The sequence below is a fragment of the Pseudophryne corroboree genome, chromosome 5 (assembly GCF_028390025.1).
Source record: "Pseudophryne corroboree isolate aPseCor3 chromosome 5, aPseCor3.hap2, whole genome shotgun sequence".
Classification (NCBI taxonomy): domain Eukaryota; kingdom Metazoa; phylum Chordata; class Amphibia; order Anura; family Myobatrachidae; genus Pseudophryne; species Pseudophryne corroboree.
The window spans coordinates 28,862,681-28,880,151 of NC_086448.1; the positions used below are offsets into that span (position 1 = coordinate 28,862,681).

The 17,471-nt window shown below is 51.0% G+C and overlaps 1 protein-coding gene across 4 annotated transcripts in view; it reads right to left on the minus strand.

Moving 5' to 3' along the window:
• Positions 1 to 267: 267 nt before the first annotated feature.
• The window catches only part of GPAA1 (glycosylphosphatidylinositol anchor attachment 1), a 41,280-nt gene continuing 24,076 nt past the window's right edge, over positions 268 to 17,471 (minus strand). For all 4 annotated transcript variants that reach the window (XM_063921159.1, XM_063921160.1, XM_063921158.1 and 1 more), the window contains exons 7-13: positions 12,075 to 12,271; positions 11,620 to 11,816; positions 10,925 to 11,078; positions 3,900 to 3,971; positions 3,611 to 3,807; positions 1,229 to 1,399; positions 268 to 992 (exon numbers count right to left, since the gene is read on the minus strand). In XM_063921159.1, coding sequence (XP_063777229.1) covers positions 749 to 992; positions 1,229 to 1,399; positions 3,611 to 3,807; positions 3,900 to 3,971; positions 10,925 to 11,078; positions 11,620 to 11,816; positions 12,075 to 12,271 — 1,232 coding nt within the window. In that variant the 3' untranslated portion in view covers positions 268 to 748. The remainder of the gene's footprint in view (positions 993 to 1,228; positions 1,400 to 3,610; positions 3,808 to 3,899; positions 3,972 to 10,924; positions 11,079 to 11,619; positions 11,817 to 12,074; positions 12,272 to 17,471) is intronic.

Consider the following 17,471-nt stretch of genomic DNA (forward strand, 5'->3'; position numbering starts at 1 on the left):
ATGGTCCTTACGGAGTTCCCAGCATCCACTACGGACTACGAGAAATAGATTTACCGGTGAGTAAAATCTTATTATTATTCAGCTGAGTAACACAGGCCCTCTGACCTATATTTATCACATAGTGTCTGTTTGCTCATCACATAATATTGTACAGTTTTTCACACCTTTATTGTGGTTTCATTAGGCCTATTAAATACAAATATATTCATGCCACATTATCATACTCTTATCTGCAGGACAGATCTAGAGAAATTAAACAGTGAACAATTCCTTTAAAAAAAATGCCCTTTATTTTAATTTTTTCGGTGTTCAAGACAACTTGACCCAAGAGTTGCCCACGTTTGTGTTTGGTGCCTGTAGTCACGCAAGCTGCTCCACAACAACGGTGTCATCACTAGAGACCTGCAAAAAACCTGTGCTCCCTTTCCCGGCCCCCGCGGTCTTCTCACAGTTTGTTTACCTTAGACGTCATCAAACATTGTTCCGCAAAAAACAAAATAAAATGTCCAGAAAATCTGCCACTGAGCGAAACATCTCATGCATCAAATCAACAAACGGAAATAAATATTTTCCACAGTTTGCGCCCTTATTCCCCCGGACTCATCCGGCTTGTCCTTCACTGCCGGTCCACCGCTTGCCTGAAAGTTCTCTCTTTCTCGGAATACCTCGTTGTTTCTCCAAGGGGGACATTACTCCAGAAAGCACAGCCTTGGACGACACGCAAAGGAGTTTTTTTTTTAGAGGAAGCTCACTTCCAGAAGACCACGTTCCACAACTGCAGCCAGCACGGGTAAACAAAGAATGCAATGAAGGGAAAGAGGAGGGAACCGTAGAGGTAGTGGTCCAACATGCCCCCCGCAATGGCTTGGAGGAATATCTGCCAGCACTCCAGAAAGGTGACGGGGTACTCGATGAGCTCGCGGTACAGGAAGATGCTGCCCAGGAGCGTGGTGGCTGGCGTGACCAGAACCAGGAGGGCAGCGAACAAGAGCCTGAAAATAGAGAAACGCGTCAGCAGACAATTTCAAACAGCGGCAGAAACAGGCCGTATCCTCGCAGGTTGGACACGGCAATTATTTTGGTACAATGTTTGTTATCTTTGGCATCGTATATGAAAGCCCTGGATACAAAATCCGAGTAACTGAAGGACTTGCCGTAAATGGGTTTATCATTTGTCTGCTTGTAGCCAAACCCCCCTATCTGCGATGGGTGCACAGGATTCACTTACTTGGGTCCGACGGGCTGGACAACGGCTGCCACTGGCACGATGGTAACAGCCAGGATGAATCCCAGAGAGAAGTTAATGACAGCGATACAGCCCAGCTGGACGGCCAAGTACAAGAGAGAGATGAGCTTCAGGGTCATCCAGCCCTGGTCAGAGCCGGTGCCAGTCAGGACCCTGTGGAGAAGGACAGGAAAGGATTTAGCCCTACACATGTGCCATGGATGCGTTACTCTCTACCTAATACAGGTTTCAGGGTATGCGGAGGGAGCCTGCGGGTCTCCAGCTGTAGTCGAATCACAGGTCCCAGCACGCCTGAGGCTGACAAACACGTGGTGAGCCCGACGGGCCTACCTACAGCTTCAGAGAATAACTCTTGGGTGCAATGTGCGGCATACAGACATCATATGTACATAAATCACATCCGACGTTGCTAAACTGGCAATGTGCATTTGGTGGGTCTGTACGTTATATTTGTATGATGTGTGTGAAGGCGATTGTCTCATGCCCAAAGAAATCAGGTTAGCCCTCTGCGAGCTCCGAGAAGCGTGATACACTTGCATTCTACTCAATATGTAGGACTTCCAAGAATTATTACCACTGGATGCGTTCTCACAAAGTGGGGATCACAGAAGTGGCAGAGCAAGCAACAGTGTGTAACAAGGGTCTTACCAGGAGAGAGCGAGGAGGGAGGGGAGGGAGGGGGGGGGAGGGGGGGGGGAGGAAGAGGGGGAGAGAGAGAGAGAGGAGGGCGAGAGAGAGAGAATTCTGTACTATACCGTAGTGTTCATTCTAGCACCCTGCACCTTTCAAAATCCGTGCAGTTACTCTTTCCTGCCAGGGGTGTCGCTCTCTGCTGTGGTGCTTCTCAGCACACTCTGATCTGTTACTCAGTGCTGTGATACAGACCTGTGGGTGCCGTAAAGCACCAGAGCAGAGAGCAACACCCCTGGCAGGAAAGAGGAACTGCACAGGATTTGAAAGGTGCAGGGTGCTAGAATGAACACTACTATACCTACTTACTTTATTGTGCACCATGGCTTTCTGTGACCTGCATACAGTCAATGGGTTTTTGCTTTGTATGGTCACAGAACAACAGTTTTGTCGTTATACATAAGAATATATGAGTATCCCGACGTTCAAAATGTTGGTGGTCAGAAGACCAGCACCAGAATCCCGACAGCCAGAGTCCCAAACAAAAGTATGCCTGGGACGGTTAGGGTTAGGACGCGGGAGGGGAGAATTAGGCTGCGTAAAGGGATGGTTAGGGTTAGCCTATGGGTAGGAAAGGGTTAGACTGCAGAGGGAAGTTAGTGTTAGGCACTAGGGGGAGGGTTAGGTTGCAGGTATGGAAGGTTAGGCTGCAGAGGGAAGTTAGGGTTAGGCTGCGGGTAAGGAGGGTTAGGCTGTGGGGGGAGGTTAGGCTGTGGGAGGGGAGGTTAGGGTTAGGCACTAGGGGGAGGGTTAGGTTGCAGGTATAGAAGGTTAGGCTGCAGAGGGAGGTTAGGGTTAGGCTGCGGGTAAGAAGGGTTAGACTGCAGAGGGAAGTTGGGGTTAGGCTGCAGGGAGAGGTTAGGCACTAGGGGGAGGGTTAGGTTGCAGGTATGTCAGGTTAGCCTGCAGAGGGAGGTTAGGCTGTGGGAGGGGAGGTTAGGGTTAGGCACTAGGGGGAGGGTTAGGTTGCAGGTATGTCAGGTTAGCCTGCAGAGGGAGGTTAGGCTGTGGGAGGGGAGGTTAGGGTTAGGCACTAGGGGGAGGGTTAGGTTGCAGGTATGTCAGGTTAGCCTGAAGAGGGAGGTTAGGCTGTGGGAGGGGAGGTTAGGGGTAAGCTGCGGGTAAGGAGGGTTAGGCTGTGGGGGGAGGTTAGGCTGTGGGAGGGGAGGTTAGGGTTAGGCACTAGGGGGAGGGTTAGGTTGCAGGTATGTCAGGTTAGCCTGCAGAGGGAGGTTAGGCTGTGGGAGGGGAGGTTAGGGGTAAGCTGCGGGTAAGGAGGGTTAGGCTGTGGGAGGGGAGGTTAGGGTTAGGTTGCAGGTATGGAAGGTTAGCCTGCAGAGGGAGGTTAGGGGTAAGCTGTGGGTAAGGAGGGTTAGGGAGAGGGTAAGGGGCAGCTTACCTTTCACAAAGTGTCAGTATTCTGACCGTAAGGATACAGTCGAGATCCCGTACCAACCCCTATTTTTGGCCAGTATCAGAACCTGTTAGTGTATCTAACGTGTATCCATCGCCTGGGCAGGGATGAGTATATATTCTTTAAATTCACAGGGAACGTCGTCCTTTTTTGCCTCAGTGATGTCACTAGTTCCACATAAATTGATAAACTGCACTTAAATTAGTATTGCCTAAGCCTGGGACTTTGTGTAAGGCGGTAGGCTCAGTCAGGGGACGTACCTGTGTGTATTATGGGGCAGCGCCAAACCTGCCACATAGATAGCGATGGCGATGAGTACCACAGCTTCGGACTCCGATACCGGAAAGTGATCCGTGGCCATTTCCTGGCTCAGCACCGGGATGTAGTACAGGCAGAGCCCCGTGGCGTGGCAGATGACAATCGGAGTGGCCAGGGACAGGATGCTAGGCTTCGTGTCCTGAGTACAGCGATACAGGAGGTCAGCACAAACCGAAGACGCGACATTCCCTCCCATCATAATGCAGCTAAGGGAAGATGGTGATGCTCTACCTGCTCAGCGCCCGCCACCCCGTCCTCTGCCACCGCTTCTGGCCGGCTCAGCTTAATCCACAGATCCAGAGCGTGGACACAACGTTAAGGATCGGCAGGTTAGTGTAATGACAGACAAGCCGCAAGTAGGCCGGTACGTTGGGGACTTGCCACAGATATGTGTGATACACTAACAGCGTCTTCCAAACATGCATTCATCTAAAACTGCATTAAAGCAATAAATATGCAAGTCGTCAGGTTCATATAACGCTCCTGCTCCATAATCACTCCTACTGATAATGAATTAAGATCAGGGAGACACTTCGTTCACGTAGAGTTGAATGCAAATGCGGTTTGCTATATTTACAAATGTGTATGAACACCCAATATGCATCCAATCCCAAGCCGACTGAGATTCATTGTGTGCTAACAGCCCCTCTGCACTTAGGGATGTGGACTGGGGGAAGGAGGGGGCATTTAAATGTGTGAAATGCATCCCATAATGACTATAGCAAAGACACATATGCGCATGCCTAATGCAAAATGAAAATGGATGATGATGAGTGATGGCTAATTCTGATTGGCTGACTGATTCGTAAACCCACCCACGTAGGCCACTACTGTAGCATTGTGGCTCTTCCATCTGCTCACATTCTAAGAATCTTATTTGCAATCAGTGCAGCATGAAAGTCCATTTGATCTTATCAAGAGGAAGGGAACGGATGTGTGCATTGACTTGAAGTTTATTAGTAGTTTAATCTTGTCTATGTGTCTAGTTCTACTTTACTTTTACATTATAAGGAATTCCTTTTTCTCTGACGTCCTAGTGGATGCTGGGAACTCTGTAAGGACCATGGGGAATAGCGGCTCCGCAGGAGACTGGGCACAAAAGTAAAGCTTTAGGACTACCTGGTGTGCACTGGCTCCTCCCCCCATGACCCTCCCCCAAGCCTCAGTTAGATTTTTGTGCCCGACCGAGAAGGGTGCACACTAGGGGCTCTCCTGAGCTCTTAGTGAAAGTTTAGTTTTAGGTTTTTTATTTTCAGTGAGACCTGCTGGCAACAGGCTCACTGCATCGAGGGACTAAGGGGAGAAGAAGCGAACTCACCTGCGTGCAGAGTGGATTGGGCTTCTTAGGCTACTGGACACCATTAGCTCCAGAGGGACCGAACACAGGCCCAGCCTCGGAGTCCGGTCCCAGAGCCGCGCCGCCGGCCCCCTTACAGAGCCAGAAGCAAGAAGAGGTCCGGAAAATCGTCGGCAGAAGACATCCTGTCTTCACCAAGGTAGCGTACAGCACTGCAGCTGTGCGCCATTGCTCCTCAGCACACTTCACACTCCGGTCACTGAGGGTGCAGGGCGCTAGGGGGGGGCGCCCTGAGCAGCAATAGAAACACCTTGGCTGGCAACAATACATCACATATAGCCCCCAGGGCTATATGGATGAATTTTAACCCCTGCCAGATTCCACATAAAAGCGGGAGAAAAGGCCGCCGAGAAGGGGGCGGAGCCTATCTCCTCAGCACACAGGCGCCATTTTCCTTCACAGCTCCGCTGAAAGGACGTCTCCCTGACTCTCCCCTGCAGTCCTGCACTACAGAAACAGGGTAAAAAAGAGAGGGGGGCACTAATTGGCGTAATAATTACAAAGCTATAAGGGGGAAAAACACTTATTTAAGGTTATCCCTGTATATATATAGCGCTCTGGTGTGTGCTGGCAAACTCTCCCTCTGTCTCCCCAAAGGGCTAGTGGGGTCCTGTCCTCTGTCAGAGCATTCCCTGTGTGTGTGCTGTGTGTCGGTACGTTGTGTCGACATGTATGAGGAGGAAAATGATGTGGAGGCGGGGCAATTGCCTATAATAGAGATGTCACCCCCTAGGGAGTCGACACCTGAGTGGATGAGATGCTGGAAGGAATTACGTGACAGTGTCAGCTCTTTGCAAAAAACAGTTGACGACATAAGACAGCCGGCTACTCAGCTTGTGCCTGTCCAGGTGTCTCAAAAGCCATCAGGGGCTCTAAAACGCCCGTTACCTCAGATGGTAGATACAGACGTCGACACGGATACTGACTCCAGTGTCGACGGGGAAGAGACAAACGTGACTTCCAGTAGGGCCACACGTTACATGATTGAGGCAATGAAAAATGTTTTACATATTTCTGATAATACTAATACCACTAAAAAGGGTATTATGTTCGGTGAGAAAAAACTACCTGTAGTTTTTCCTGAATCAGATGAATTAAATGAGGTGTGTGATGAGGCGTGGGTTTCCCCCGATAAAAAACTGATAATTCCTAAAAAATTATTGGCATTATATCCTTTCCCGCCAGAGATTAGGGCGCGTTGGGAAACACCCCCTAGGGTGGATAAAGCGCTCACACGCTGGTAAGAACAAGGGCTCTACCCTCTCCTGAGATGGCCGCCCTTAAGGATCCTGCTGATAGAAAGCGGGAAGGTATCCTAAAATGTATTTACACACATACTGGTGTTATACTGCGACCAGCAATCGCCTCAGCCTGGATGTGCAGTGCTGGGGTGGCTTGGTCGGATTCCCTGACTGAAAATATTGATACCCTAGACAGGGACAGTATATTACTGACTATAGAGCATTTAAAAGATGCATTTCTATATATGCGTGATGCACAGCGGGATATTTGCCGACTGGCATCAAGAGTAAGTGCGTTGTCCATTTCTGCCAGAAGAGGGTTATGGACGCGACAGTGGTCAGGTGATGCGGATTCCAAACGGCATATGGAAGTATTGCCTTATAAAGGGGAGGAGTTATTTGGGGTAGGTCTGTCAGATCTGGTGGCCACGGCAACAGCTGGGAAATCCACATTTTTACCCCAGGTCGCCTCTCAACATAAGAAGACGCCGTATTATCAGGCGCAGTCCTTTCGACCCCATAAGGGCAAGCGAGCGAAAGGCTCCTCATTTCTGCCCCGGGGCAGAGGAAGGGGAAAAAGGCTGCAACAGACAGCAAATCCCCAAGAACAGAAGCCCTCTCCCGCTTCTGCCAAGTCCTCAGCATGACGCCGGGGCTTTACAAGCGGACTTGGGCACGGTGGGGGCACTTCTCAAGAATTTCAGCGCGCAGTGGGCTCACTCGCAGGTAGACCCCTGGGTCCTTCAGGTGGTATCTCAGGGGTACAAATTGGAATTCGAGACACCTCCCCCTCGCCGGTTCCTAAAGTCTGCTTTACCGACGTCTCCCTCCGACAGGGAGGCGGTATTGGAGGCCATTCACAAGCTGTATTCTCAGCAGGTGATAATCAAGGTACCCCTCCTGCAACAGGGCAAGGGGTATTATTCAACGCTGTTTGTGGTACCGAAGCCGGACGGCTCGGTGAGACCTATTTTAAATCTGAAATCTTTGAACACTTACATACAAAGGTTCAAGTTCAAGATGGAGTCACTCAGAGCAGTGATCGCGAACCTGGAAGAAGGGGACTATATGGTGTCTCTGGACATCAAGGATGCTTACCTCCATGTCCCAATTTACCCTTCTCACCAAGGGTACCTCAGGTTTGTGGTACAGAACTGTCACTATCAGTTTCAGACGCTGCCGTTTGGATTGTCCACGGCACCCCGGGTCTTTACCAAGGTAATGGCCGAAATGATGATACTTCTTCGAAGAGAAGGCGTCTTAATTATCCCTTACTTGGACGATCTCCTGATAAGGGCAAGATCCAAGGAACGGTTAGTAGTCGGAGTAGCACTATCTCAAGTAGTGTTACGACAACACGGGTGGATTCTAAATATCCCAAAATCACAGCTGATTCCGACGACACATCTGCTGTTCCTAGGGATGATTCTGGACACAGTCCAGAAAAAGGGTGTTTCTTCCGGAAGAAAAAGCCAGGGAGTTATCCGAGTTAGTCAGAAACCTCCTGAAACCAGACCGGGTCTCAGTGCATCAATGCACAAGGGTCCTGGGAAAAATGGTGGCTTCCTACGAAGCGATTCCATTCGGCAGATTCCACGCAAGAACATTTCAGTGGGATCTGCTGGACAAATGGTCCGGATCGCATCTTCACATGCATCAGCGGATAACCCTGTCCCCAAGGACAAGAGTGTCTCTCCTGTGGTGGTTGCAGAGTGCTCATTTTCTAGAGGGCCGCAGATTCGGCATTCAGGACTGGATCCTGGTGACCACGGATGCCAGCCTGAGAGGCTGGGGAGCAGTCACACAGGGAAGAAATTTCCAGGGCTTGTGGTCAAGCCTGGAAACGTCACTTCACATAAATATCCTGGAACTAATGGCCATTTACAATGCTCTAAGCCAAGCAAGACCTCTGCTTCAGGGTCAGCCGGTGTTGATCCAGTCGGACAACATCACGGCAGTCGCCCACGTAAACAGACAGGGCGGCACGAGAAGCAGGAGGGCAATGGCAGAAGCTGCAAGGATTCTTCGCTGGGCGGAAAATCATGTGATAGCACTGTCAGCAGTGTTCATTCCGGGAGTGGACAACTGGGAAGCAGACTTGCTCAGCAGACACGACCTCCACCCGGGAGAGTGGGGACTTCATCCAGAAGTCTTCCACATGATTGTAAACCGTTGGGAAAAACCAAAGGTGGACATGATGGCGTCCCGCCTCAACAAAAAACTAGACAGGTATTGCGCCAGGTCAAGGGACCCTCAGGCAATAGCTGTGGACGCTCTGGTAACACCGTGGGTGTACCAGTCAGTGTATGTGTTCCCTCCTCTGCCTCTCATACCCAAGGTACTGAGAATCATAAGAAGGAGAGGAGTAAGGACTATACTCGTGGCTCCGGATTGGCCAAGAAGGACTTGGTACCCGGAACTTCAAGAGATGCTCACAGAGGAACCGTGGCCTCTACCTCTAAGAAGGGATCTGCTCCAGCAGGGACCCTGTCTGTTCCAAGACTTACCGCGGCTGCGTTTGACGGCATGGCGGTTGAACACCGGATCCTGAAGGAAAAAGGCATTCCGGATGAAGTCATCCCTACCCTGATCAAAGCCAGGAAGGATGTAACCGCACAACATTATCACCGTATTTGGCGTAAATATGTTGCGTGGTGCGAGGCCAGGAAGGCCCCTACAGAGGAATTTCAACTGGGTCGTTTCCTGCATTTCCTGCAAACAGGACTGTCTATGGGCCTAAAATTAGGGTCCATTAAGGTTCAAATTTCGGCCCTGTCAATTTTCTTCCAGAAAGAACTGGCTTCAGTTCCTGAAGTTCAGATGTTTGTCAAGGGGGTACTGCATATACAACCTCCTTTTGTGCCTCCAGTGGCACCTTGGGATCTCAATGTAGTTTTGGGGTTCCTAAAATCACATTGGTTTGAACCACTCACCACTGTGGACTTAAAATATCTCACATGGAAAGTGGTAATGCTGTTGGCCCTGGCTTCAGCCAGGCGTGTCTCAGAATTGGCGGCTTTATCCTATAAAAGCCCTTACCTAATTTTTCATTCGGACAGGGCAGAATTGAGGACTCGTCCTCAATTTCTCCCTAAGGTGGTTTCAGCGTTTCACTTGAACCAGCCTATTGTGGTGCCTGCGGCTACTAGGGACTTGGAGGACTCCAAGTTGCTGGACGTAGTCAGGGCCCTGAAAATATATGTTTCCAGGACGGCTGGAGTCAGAAAATCTGACTCGCTGTTTATCCTGTATGCACCCAACAAGCTGGGTGCTCCTGCTTCTAAGCAGACTATTGCTCGCTGGATTTGTAGTACAATTCAGCTTGCACATTCTGTGGCAGGCCTGCCACAGCCAAAATCTGTGAAAGCCCATTCCACAAGGAAGGTGGGCTCATCTTGGGCGGCTGCCCGAGGGGTCTCGGCGTTACAACTTTGCCGAGCAGCTACTTGGTCAGGGGCAAACATGTTTGCTAAATTCTACAAATTTGATACCCTGGCTGAGGAGGACCTGGAGTTCTCTCATTCGGTGCTGCAGAGTCATCCGCACTCTCCCGCCCGTTTGGGAGCTTTGGTATAATCCCCATGGTCCTTACGGAGTTCCCAGCATCCACTAGGACGTCAGAGAAAATAAGAATTTACTTACCGATAATTTTATTTCTCGTAGTCCGTAGTGGATGCTGGGCGCCCATCCCAAGTGCGGATTGTCTGCAATACTTGTACATAGTTATTGTTACAAAAATCGGGTTATTATTGTTGTGAGCCATCTTTCCAGAGGCTCCTCTGTTATCATGCTGTTAACTGGGTTCAGATCACAGGTTATACGGTGTGATTGGTGTGGCTGGTATGAGTCTTACCCGGGATTCAAAATCCTTCCTTATTGTGTACGCTCGTCCGGGCACAGTATCCTAACTGAGGCTTGGGGGAGGGTCATGGGGGGAGGAGCCAGTGCACACCAGGTAGTCCTAAAGCTTTACTTTTGTGCCCAGTCTCCTGCGGAGCCGCTATTCCCCATGGTCCTTACGGAGTTCCCAGCATCCACTACGGACTACGAGAAATAGAATTATCGGTAAGTAAATTCTTATTTAAACATCGGGCATACTCGTCGGGAAGTCGCCGATGCCTGTGCGTCGCAATCTTATCAAATTTACCCCATAGTGTTTACATAAGTGTGGTGATATGGAGTCATGTGATGCTGTATTTATCTATATCTGGTGCTCAGGGAAAGTGTTACAGCTCTGCATCGCAATGATGAACAACACAGACTGGAAGGCAGCTTGGATGACTCTAACAGACTTCCCTGAGAGCAGATAAGGACATTATGGGATGTGCAGATACATTCTAGGGACCATCCACCTACTGGAGCGCCAGGGTAGGTGTGACATGATGGGGAGGGAGAGAGCAGTAAGTCCACTGATGTAGTTTTGCGTGGAACCAGATTATCTGATCACAGGAGGAGATAAGTAAGGTGGCAGTGCCAGCTTTACCCACTGAATGCAAAACTGCAGCTGGCTGTAACCCTCTCTAGTGTTGCACATGCATACGTCACTCACACATACACAGAGCAGACACCATTGCACCAGCCAGTGGAGAATGAAGAACACAAACAGAGCACCGAGTCTGCAATGACATAGGCGTCATCTGAGCTACAAGGAAGGATATGCGGAGGATCAGGATGAGGATGATGAAACCAATGGCCGGCATGTAGATCCCGATAGACACAAATCGGGCCAGTGACGGGAGCAGGTAGAAGAAATACGACTGATGGAGACGTTCGGACAGGTTGTTCAGCTTGCGGAACATCCCCTCGATGGTCCTGGAGAAGGAAATAAACAAAAACATGACCTAAAAGCAGGTGGATGTGAACAGCTCCCTCTGCGGGACACTTGTAGAACTGCAGGAATTGCACTCAGGTTATCTTGCCATAATCACTTGACAGACACACGTCTGCTGGAATTTGCAGCTCACAAGTAGGTAGGTTACATGGAACTTTACTATCGGATTATTTTTCATTGGAAAGGTAGCAGAGGAGTTAGCAATGGTTTGAAAACAATGGTACTGCAAGCTATGCGGAGAACCCCATTGTACCCCTACTGGAGAGGTTTCAGATACGTGACTGTAATAACAACAAAACGCTGCATCAGCAAACTTTGAGGCACTGCAGCTAACGAGGCATATCACTTAGCTGTAATTAGATGGCTGGAAGCGGCAATGCTACTAGAAGGCAGAAAGTTACAAACAGGAACTGACGGTGTTTCCTGTTTACCAAAGTTGTAGCCAGGGCACTTGGGAGCGAGCTGCGATGTGCTGCCAGCCAAGCACCAGGGAACTAATTATAATGACGAATAACAACTTACTCTCCTATGGTGACCATGTCGTATTTGTACTGGCGGAAGCTGTTGATGCCTCGCAGGGTAATGGCCTCAATGTGGTAGCGCAGGAAGAGGCCGTGGTCCCCCTGAGGTCGGCCGGAGCCCTGCTTGAGTACCATAAGCAGCATAGTCTGCAGGTTGTGCACATACACCGGGAAGGTGTCGTAGTCATTGCGCTGTAACTGTGGAAGACAGACACAAGTCAGCACACTAGGGGGCGACCTAGCACACATCCGCGCACCAGCAGGAGATGACACCCTGTAACAGGGAGGAGAAGCATTACAGGGAGCAGGAAGGAACGCAGTGTGGTTGAGATGGGGGAAAATCTTAATACAAAACAAACGTACAACACGGGATAAAATGTAGCAATAAGTAGAAGCAGAACAGTGATGTAAGCAGGTGATATCTGTGTAAGAGGTGCAGGCGGACAGCGGCCTCACCTTGCCCTGGATGGTGCAGAGCAGCTGGTTTTTCTTGCAGAAGGCTAGGAACAGGTTCACCATGTCCAGATTGGGCAGCTGCCCGTTCAGCCCCTCAACCACAACATCAAAGCTGGTGATGACGTCACTGCTGATCTCGAGCGATATTGCAGCTTGTATGGCACCAGCACGGCCCATCATCACAGATGACGTTATCTCTGGAGGGAGCAACGCAAGCACAGGTCAGGGTGGGTGGAATAAGAATGTCAGAAAACTGTGCAATATTAGGAGAAGATGCTAGATGGCGCCAGAGACTGGATATAAAGTACCTACCAGGCATACTGTATGCAGGGAGCGGAAACCCTATCACTGCCAGACAGCTGCAGACAGAGCATTACACCCTATCACTGCCAGGCAGCTGCAGACAGAGCATTACACCCTATCACTGCCAGGCAGCTGCAGACAGAGCATTACACCCTATCACTGCCAGGCAACTGCAGACAGAGCATTACACCCTATCACTGCCAGGCAGCTGCAGCCAGAGCATTACATCCTATCACTGCCAGACATCTGCAGCCAGAGCATTACACCCTATCACTGCCAGACATCTGCAGCCAGAGCATTACATCCTATCACTGCCAGGCAGCTGCAGACAGAGCATTACACCCTATCACTGCCAGACATCTGCAGCCAGAGCATTACACCCTATCACTGCCAGGCAGCTGCAGACAGAGCATTACACCCTATCACTGCCAGGCAGCTGCAGCCAGAGCATTACATCCTATCACTGCCAGACATCTGCAGCCAGAGCATTACACCCTATCACTGCCAGACATCTGCAGCCAGAGCATTACACCCTATCACTGCCAGACATCTGCAGCCAGAGCATTACACCCTATCACTGCCAGACATCTGCAGCCAGAGCATTACACCCTATCACTGCCAGGCAGCTGCAGACAGAGCATTACACCCTATCACTGCCAGACATCTGCAGCCAGAGCATTACACCCTATCACTGCCAGACATCTGCAGCCAGAGCATTACATCCTATCACGGCCAGACATCTGCAGCCAGAGCATTACACCCTATCACTGCCAGACATCTGCAGCCAGAGCATTACACCCTATCACTGCCAGGCAGCTGCAGCCAGAGCATTACACCCTATCACTGCCAGACATCTGCAGCCAGAGCATTACACCCTATCATGGCCAGACATCTGCAGCCAGAGCATTACACCCTATCATGGCAAGACATCTGCAGACAGAGCATTACACCCTATCACTGCCAGGCAACTGCAGACAGAGCATTACACCCTATCACTGCCAGGCAGCTGCAGCCAGAGCATTACATCCTATCACTGCCAGACATCTGCAGCCAGAGCATTACACCCTATCACTGCCAGACATCTGCAGCCAGAGCATTACATCCTATCACTGCCAGACATCTGCAGCCAGAGCATTACACCCTATCACTGCCAGGCAGCTGCAGCCAGAGCATTACACCCTATCACTGCCAGACAGCTGCAGCCAGAGCATTACACCCTATCACTGCCAGACATCTGCAGCCAGAGCATTACACCCTATCATGGCAAGACTTCTGCAGCCAGAGCATTACACCCTATCACTGCCAGACATCTGCAGCCAGAGCATTACACCCTATCACTGCCAGGCAGCTGCAGCCACAGCATTACATCCTATCACTGCCAGACATCTGCAGCCAGAGCATTACACCCTATCACGGCCAGACATCTGCAGCCAGAGCATTACACCCTATCACTGCCAGACACCTGCAGCCAGAGCATTACACCCTATCACTGCCAGACATCTGCAGCCAGAGCATTACACCCTATCACTGCCAGGCAGCTGCAGCCAGAGCATTACACCCTATCACTGCCAGACAGCTGCAGCCAGAGCATTACATCCTATCACTGCCAGACATCAGCAGCCAGAGCATTACACCCTATCACTGCCAGGCAGCTGCAGCCAGAGCATTACACCCTATCACTGCCAGGCAGCTGCAGCCAGAGCATTACACCCTATCACTGCCAGACAGCTGCAGCCAGAGCATTACATCCTATCACTGCCAGACATCTGCAGCCAGAGCATTACACCCTATCACTGCCAGACAGCTGCAGCCAGAGCATTACATCCTATCACTGCCAGACAGCTGCAGCCAGAGCATTACACCCTATCACTGCCAGACATCTGCAGCCAGAGCATTACACCCTATCACTGCCAGACATCTGCAGCCAGAGCATTACACCCCATCACTGCCAGAGCATTACACCCCATCACTGCCAGACAGCTGCAGCCAGAGCATTACACCCTATCACTGCCAGACAGCTGCAGCCAGAGCATTACATCCTATCACTGCCAGACATCTGCAACCAGAGCATTACACCCTATCACTGCCAGGCAGCTGCAGCCAGAGCATTACACCCCATCACTGCCAGACATCTGCAGCCAGAGCATTACACCCTATCACTGCGAGACATCTGCAGCCAGAGCATTACACCCTATCACTGCCAGACAGCTGCAGCCAGAGCATTACACCCTATCACTGCCAGACAGCTGCAGCCAGAGCATTACATCCTATCACTGCCAGACAGCTGCAGCCAGAGCATTACATCCTATCACTGCCAGACACCTGCAGCCAGAGCATTACACCCTATCACTGCCAGACATCTGCAGCCAGAGCATTACACCCTATCACTGCCAGGAAGCTGCAGCCAGAGCATTACACCCTATCACTGCCAGACAGCTGCAGCCAGAGCATTACATCCTATCACTGCCAGACATCTGCAGCCAGAGCATTAAACCCTATCACTGCCAGACATCTGCAGCCAGAGCATTACACCCTATCACTGCCAGACAGCTGCAGCCAGAGCATTACACCCTATCACTGCCAGACATCTGCAGCCAGAGCATTACACCCTATCACTGCCAGGCAGCTGCAGCCAGAGCATTACACCCTATCACTGCCAGACAGCTGCAGCCAGAGCATTACATCCTATCACTGCCAGACATCTGCAGCCAGAGCATTACACCCTATCACTGCCAGACAGCTGCAGCCAGAGCATTACATCCTATCACTGCCAGACAGCTGCAGCCAGAGCATTACACCCTATCACTGCCAGACATCTGCAGCCAGAGCATTACACCCTATCACTGCCAGACATCTGCAGCCAGAGCATTACACCCCATCACTGCCAGAGCATTACACCCCATCACTGCCAGACAGCTGCAGCCAGAGCATTACACCCTATCACTGCCAGACAGCTGCAGCCAGAGCATTACATCCTATCACTGCCAGACATCTGCAACCAGAGCATTACACCCTATCACTGCCAGGCAGCTGCAGCCAGAGCATTACACCCCATCACTGCCAGACATCTGCAGCCAGAGCATTACACCCTATCACTGCCAGACATCTGCAGCCAGAGCATTACACCCTATCACTGCCAGACAGCTGCAGCCAGAGCATTACACCCCATCACTGCCAGACAGCTGCAGCCAGAGCATTACATCCTATCACTGCCAGACAGCTGCAGCCAGAGCATTACATCCTATCACGGCCAGACAGCTGCAGCCAGAGCATTACACCCTATCACTGCCAGACAGCTGCAGCCAGAGCATTACACCCTATCACTGCCAGACAGCTGCAGCCAGAGCATTACACCCTATCACTGCCAGACATCTGCAGCCAGAGCATTACATCCTATCACGGCCAGACAGCTGCAGCCAGAGCATTACACCCTATCACTGCCAGACAGCTGCAGCCAGAGCATTACACCCTATCACTGCCAGACAACTGCAGCCAGAGCATTACATCCTATCACTGCCAGACATCTGCAGCCAGAGCATTACACCCTATCACTGCCAGACATCTGCAGCTAGAGCATTACACCCTATCACTGCCAGACAGCTGCAGCCAGAGCATTACACCCTATCACTGCCAGACATCTGTAGCCAGAGCATTACACCCTATCACTGCCAGACAGCAGCAGCCAGAGCATTACACCCTATCACTGCCAGACATCTGCAGCCAGAGCATTACACCCTATCACTGCCAGACAGCTGCAGCCAGAGCATTACACCCTATCACTGCCAGACATCTGCAGCCAGAGCATTACATCCTATCACTGCCAGACAGCTGCAGACAGAGCATTACACCCTATCACTGCCAGACAGCTGCAGCCAGAGCATTACACCCTATTACTGCCAGAGCATTACACCCTATCACTGCCAGATAGCTGCAGCCAGAGCATTACACCCTATCACTGCCAGACAGCTGCAGCCAGAGCATTACACCCTATCACTGCCAGACAGCTGCAGCCAGAACATTACACCCTATCACTGCCAGACAGCTGCAGCCAGAACATTACACCCTATCACTGCCAGACAGCTGCAGCCAGAACATTACACCCTATCACTGCCAGACAGCTGCAGCCAGAGCATTACACCCTATCACTGCCAGACAGCTGCAGCCAGAGCATTACACCCTATCACTGCCAGACAGCTGCAGCCAGAACATTACACCCTATCACTGCCAGACAGCTGCAGCCAGAACATTACACCCTATCACTGCCAGACAGCTGCAGCCAGAGCATTACACCCTATCACTGCCAGACAGCTGCAGCCAGAGCATTACACCCTATCACTGCCAGACAGCTGCAGCCAGAGCATTACATCCTATCACTGCCAGACATCTGCAGCCAGAGCATTACACCCTATCACTGCCAGACAGCTGCAGCCAGAACATTACACCCTATCACTGCCAGACAGCTGCAGCCAGAGCATTACACCCTATCACTGCCAGACAGCTGCAGCCAGAGCATTACACCCTATCACTGCCAGACAGCTGCAGCCAGAGCATTACACCCTATCACTGCCAGACATCTGCAGCCAGAGCATTACACCCTATCACTGCCAGACAGCTGCAGCCAGAGCATTACACCCTATCACTGCCAGACAGCTGCAGCCAGAGCATTACACCCTATCACTGCCAGACAGCTGCAGCCAGAGCATTACACCCTATCACTGCCAGACAGCTGCAGCCAGAGCATTACACCCTATCACTGCCAGACATCTGCAGCCAGAGCATTACATCCTATCACGGCCAGACAGCTGCAGCCAGAGCATTACACCCTATCACTGCCAGACAGCTGCAGCCAGAGCATTACACCCTATCACTGCCAGACAGCTGCAGCCAGAGCATTACATCCTATCACTGCCAGACATCTGCAGCCAGAGCATTACACCCTATCACTGCCAGACATCTGCAGCTAGAGCATTACACCCTATCACTGCCAGACAGCTGCAGCCAGAGCATTACATCCTATCACTGCCAGACATCTGCAGCCAGAGCATTACACCCTATCACTGCCAGACATCTGCAGCTAGAGCATTACACCCTATC